Source organism: Palaemon carinicauda, chromosome 30, assembly GCF_036898095.1.
Source record: "Palaemon carinicauda isolate YSFRI2023 chromosome 30, ASM3689809v2, whole genome shotgun sequence".
NCBI classification, from domain to species: Eukaryota; Metazoa; Arthropoda; class Malacostraca; order Decapoda; family Palaemonidae; genus Palaemon; species Palaemon carinicauda.
The window spans coordinates 77,065,615-77,067,899 of record NC_090754.1 but is presented as its reverse complement, the minus strand read 5'-3'; the positions used below and the strand labels follow the sequence as shown (position 1 = coordinate 77,067,899).

General features: G+C 47.0%; 1 protein-coding gene across 4 annotated transcripts in view; it reads left to right on the top strand.

The window, feature by feature from the left end:
- The first annotated feature begins 1,095 nt into the window (after window positions 1-1,095).
- The window catches only part of LOC137623299 (activating transcription factor 7-interacting protein 1-like), a 290,333-nt gene continuing 289,143 nt past the window's right edge, over window positions 1,096-2,285 (top strand). For all 4 annotated transcript variants that reach the window (XM_068354092.1, XM_068354091.1, XM_068354089.1 and 1 more), the window contains exon 1: window positions 1,096-2,285. This exon is cut by the window's right edge and continues 64 nt beyond it. In XM_068354092.1, the coding sequence (XP_068210193.1) occupies window positions 1,111-2,285 (1,175 nt within the window). In that variant the 5' untranslated portion in view covers window positions 1,096-1,110.

Sequence of the window (2,285 nt, the reverse complement as noted above, 5' to 3'; positions counted from 1 at the left end):
TCCTTCTTCTCCTTCAACTCTATTCCTTCTTTATCTCTCTTTTCCCCTTAATCTGATTGTTGTATTTCCTCTTACTAGTCTTATCATCTTTGCCCCTCCTCCCACCTTTACATCTCCACCGCAAAGCTTTTTAATTATCTATGGCTCTATGTCAATATCCCTTTTGTTGCTCTGACTGAAAAATAATTATATTTTTCCACAATACTTTCTCCTTCAATCTCGTCTTTGTTCATAGATTAGGTTTAGGAATATAAAAATGAAATAACATCTGCTTTGTTATATCCAAACAATGGAGCCGAGTCATAAAAATTTGAATTAAAGTATTATTTTTTTTATCTCTCTCCCTCTTTCAATTTCCATTAAGAGCTTAGTCAAGGACATTCCTATGTTTAAATTACGAAAATCTCGCTGTCGCTTGAAGATGAACGGTGCAGTTTATGGGTAACCGTGTTATTTTGTAAACATGGGTGTATTGCGTTTGATTTATAAATACACTTGTGTATGTATGTATGTATGAAGTATGTGTGTATGGCAGTTCTATCCTGTCCTTTTATGTGTAATTTGTGTGTATGACTTAATCAACAAATAAGCAATTTTATGCAAGCACATATTGCAAAATGGACAAGTCAAAGAAAACGGACGAGAGCGTCACAGGATTCAAAGAGCGGTTTGATGCTTCAATTTATGCTTTTTCATCAATTTTCGGCGATGACGTCCCGTAGACTTTCTCTATGAAAGGACGGTCTATTTTCGTACTGAGATATGCCCTACGGGACAAATGCATAATACGGTATTTGTCGCCCAGTGGCGGGCAAGAAAATGTATAAAGACAACACGATCTGCCAGGCATGTTAGTCGAGAGAGAGGGAGAGAGAGCGGCTGGCTGGCTGGCTGGCTGGCTCCTGGGCCAAGATATTGGATATTTCTACGCATATCGTCCTCTTGCTCAGCTGTGAGCGGGAGAGAGAACCGGGCGGGTTTTAAAGCCGCCATTTTCCTTTGTCTTACGCCTCAATCGCTGGTTCGTTGTGGTCTAGCAATTATTGCGAATAAGGGGATTACCGTAGTGTTTCTAGAGTGTTCGTGGTTACCCTTCGTCGAACGAGCGCCATGTCGAGTGATGGGGCGGTAGCCGGGGCCTCCGGCGAAAGTAAGGGGAATTATGAGCAAAAACATATTGATCTCGGTGGCATTACGGGTGTTGATCATAATGCTGTAGATAAAGAGGAATTCTCGTCTGATAGATCGGATGGCGGTGACAACAGCGATCATGTTGACGAAGGTGATAGTGGTGTTGGTGGGGGTGGGTACCCCGGTGAGGACAGTGATGGTGACGCTACCATGCAGCAAGAGGGTGAAGTTGATAGCGCTCGCGGTAGTCTGTACGAAGACGACCTAGAGAAAAAGAAAAGCCAGTCACGTGACCGAAACGAATGGGCCCAGGATGTTTCTAAGAGAAAACGAAATTTCGGCGAGGAATACATTAGCGTCAAGTCCAAGAGGGTAATGCCAGCGCGGGAGTTGGGCCCACCTTGCAGAGATGGGTGTTTTGCCAAAATTGGCTATGACAACGTACAGACGATTTTCGAAAACTTTTGGAAGCTGGGCGACTACAACAGCCAGAACGACCACCTGCAGTCGCTCATCCAAGACGCCCCTGTGAAGAGGAAGAAACACGCGGGAGTGAGCACCCGCAAGAACCACGTTTACACGATACACCACGACAAGACCTTCGTCGTGTGCCGAGAGGCCTTCAAGTCCATCCATGGCATCAAGGAGAGGAAACTGCTCGTCGTCCTAGAGAAGAGACACGCCTCTGACAACACGGCCACCCCAGGGGACCGCCGAGGGAAAAAGCCCAACGTGAGGGCCATCAAGGGGGTTAGATTGCAACATGTGCACGAACATATCCTGTCCCTCCCAACGAAGTCCATCCAATGTGGTCGCTGCAGAAGTTCCCAGAAGAAGTACCTTGAGGCTGGGGGCAGCATCAAGGGACTACACGGGCAATATTGCACCTGGATGGACGACAACTACTCGGATGAACCTAAGGTCTCTGAGAGATTCTACAGGACGGTCTTCACCAGAGATTACGACATTGCTTTCGAGGCTCCCCCGAAACAAGACATCTGCAGCGCCTGCTATCAGCTCCTAAAGGATACCGCCAGCGGATCGACGGAGGAAAAGGAGGGGCAGGACCACCTTCATCAGAGCAAGAGTTCTCAGGACCTACTGAGGAGCTCGAAGGAGGACGCGCCTGACGGCGGGGTAAAGACTACAGCGAC